The 2,008-nt window shown below is 46.2% G+C and overlaps 2 protein-coding genes across 2 annotated transcripts; one reads left to right on the top strand and one right to left on the bottom strand.

The window, feature by feature from the left end:
• Window positions 1-3: 3 nt before the first annotated feature.
• LOC113408759 (histone H2A type 2-C-like) lies at window positions 4-261 on the bottom strand (the record flags this gene model as incomplete). Its single annotated transcript, XM_026662158.2, has 1 exon — window positions 4-261. A coding segment is annotated over exon 1 (258 nt), but the record flags the coding sequence as incomplete, so codon positions are not given.
• Window positions 262-650: 389 nt separating this feature from the next.
• On the top strand, window positions 651-1,058 carry LOC113408760 (histone H2B 8-like). Its single transcript, XM_026662159.2, has one exon. It carries the CDS (start codon window positions 678-680, stop codon window positions 1,056-1,058), a length of 381 nt encoding a protein of 126 aa, XP_026517944.1. The 5' UTR covers window positions 651-677.
• Window positions 1,059-2,008: the final 950 nt, after the last annotated feature.

Here is a 2,008-nt window from a genome sequence, read left to right as displayed (position 1 = left end):
GGCCAGCTGCAAGTGCCGGGGGATGATGCGGGTTTTCTTGTTGTCCCGGGCGGCGTTGCCAGCCAGCTCCAAGATCTCCGCCGTGAGGTACTCCAGCACCGCAGCCATGTAAACGGGAGCGCCGGCTCCCACTCGCTCCGCGTAGTTCCCCTTGCGCAGCAGCCGGTGCACACGGCCCACAGGGAACTGCAGCCCAGCACGAGAAGAGCGAGACTTGGCCTTAGCCCGAGCTTTACCTCCCTGCTTTCCGCGGCCGGACATTATGAAACGCTTTAGAGAAGAAACGAACACTGCTCACACAAAATAGAAGTGAGAGGGGACAAAGCGCGTTCTTTGCCTTTTATGCCCTCGTAGCGACCAGGCCAGAAACTGGTGATTGGCCAAGCGAAAAAGCTCCTGAGAGAACCAATGGGAAGCCGACCTCTCAACCTGACCAATCGGAATGTAGACTCTGTTGTGGTATCCAATAGGAACGCGAGACTTGGAGCGGCACTTTATTTGCCTACAAGTTTGTAAGAGAGAAAGGTAACTTATTATTTAGGATCCAATAGGAAGGTAGTATATAGGCTACCCTCATTTGCATAGGGGCGCTATAAATAAAGGCTCGCCTACACTGGCGGCTTATCATTCAGCTTGTCCTATCGGTGTTTTATCAAGTGATCTGCTTTGAAGTCAGTATGCCTGATCCAGCCAAGTCCGCGCCTGCTCCCAAGAAGGGCTCCAAGAAAGCGGTGACCAAGACCCAGAAGAAGGGGGATAAAAAGCGCCGCAAGACCCGCAAGGAGAGTTACTCCATTTATGTCTACAAGGTGCTGAAGCAGGTTCACCCCGACACCGGCATCTCTTCGAAGGCCATGGGCATCATGAACTCCTTCGTCAATGACATCTTCGAGCGCATCGCTGGGGAGGCGTCTCGCCTGGCGCATTACAACAAGCGCTCCACCATCACCTCCCGGGAGATCCAGACCGCCGTGCGCCTGCTGCTGCCCGGGGAGCTGGCCAAACACGCCGTGTCCGAGGGCACCAAGGCGGTGACTAAGTACACCAGCTCCAAGTAACTGGTCTTTCTCTAAAAAACAACACAACGGCTCTTTTAAGAGCCACCTACTTAATCTATAAGAGAGCCTTGGTCACTTTCACAAACACGGTGTTAAACATCTAACTTGCAGACGTACCTAGTGAGTCTGTAACTTCTGTAGTAGTCTTTCCCCGGTGTTAGGTTCTGCTAATTTGTAACATCCTGGCAAATCACAAACCTAACTGATCTCAGGGCATGAGAGATGGAATTTACATGCACAGTAAGTAAGTGAATTTACTCTTCACTTGAGTAAAGGGGCCTGGTAATGAGTTAATTGGAGAAATAAATCAGCATTTTTAAAGGATTATGCTGTTTTTCAGCAGTTTTTAATTATATTTTCCCCCTGTATGACTATTAATCAGCTTCAGCAATATGTTCCATTTTTATATTTGGTTGTGACAGTCCAAGAACATTTTCTCAACCTTTGAGAACTAGAAAGCTTGTCTCACCAACAGAAATTGATTTGATAAAAATATTTTTTTTTCTGGGGTCTGGACCTTCTCTAGAGAGGTGAGTCAGGTAATAAAATATGAGTCTTATCAAATATATTACCTTGTCTCTCTTCAAGCAATGGTCTATTCAAGGGCATTTCGATAACATAAGCTCTGGTCAAGTGTAGTATCTGTTCCTTTTTCCATTTTTATCAATGTTAAGACATATAAAGACATTCAGCAACATTCTGGATGGCATCAATTTCTTCCCAAAATATCAATTCAGGGGTTTAACTCAATTTTCCAGATTTTCAAATAAAAAAATATATATTTAAAATAAAAATTCTACACGGAGGGACAGACTACTGGTCTCTGGGGGGGGGGGAATAATAGAGGGTATTGCAACTCATAGACCTATAAGAAATGACACTAAAATTGTCTCAGAGCAGAGAAGGCCTGGAGACCTGTGATGAAGGAATGAATGCTAATGAAAACACTT

Source organism: Terrapene carolina, unplaced genomic scaffold (assembly GCF_002925995.2).
Source record: "Terrapene carolina triunguis isolate 2854851 unplaced genomic scaffold, T_m_triunguis-2.0 Scaffold23667, whole genome shotgun sequence".
Classification (NCBI taxonomy): domain Eukaryota; kingdom Metazoa; phylum Chordata; order Testudines; family Emydidae; genus Terrapene; species Terrapene triunguis.
The sequence above is the reverse complement of the archived record's forward strand: the minus strand, read 5'-3'. Positions and strand labels throughout refer to the sequence as shown.

What these genes read in the sequence shown, in the direction of transcription:
- LOC113408760 (XM_026662159.2), top strand. Translation starts at nt 678, where the DNA reads ATGCCTGATCCAGCCAAGTCCGCGCCTGCTCCCAAGAAGGGCTCCAAG.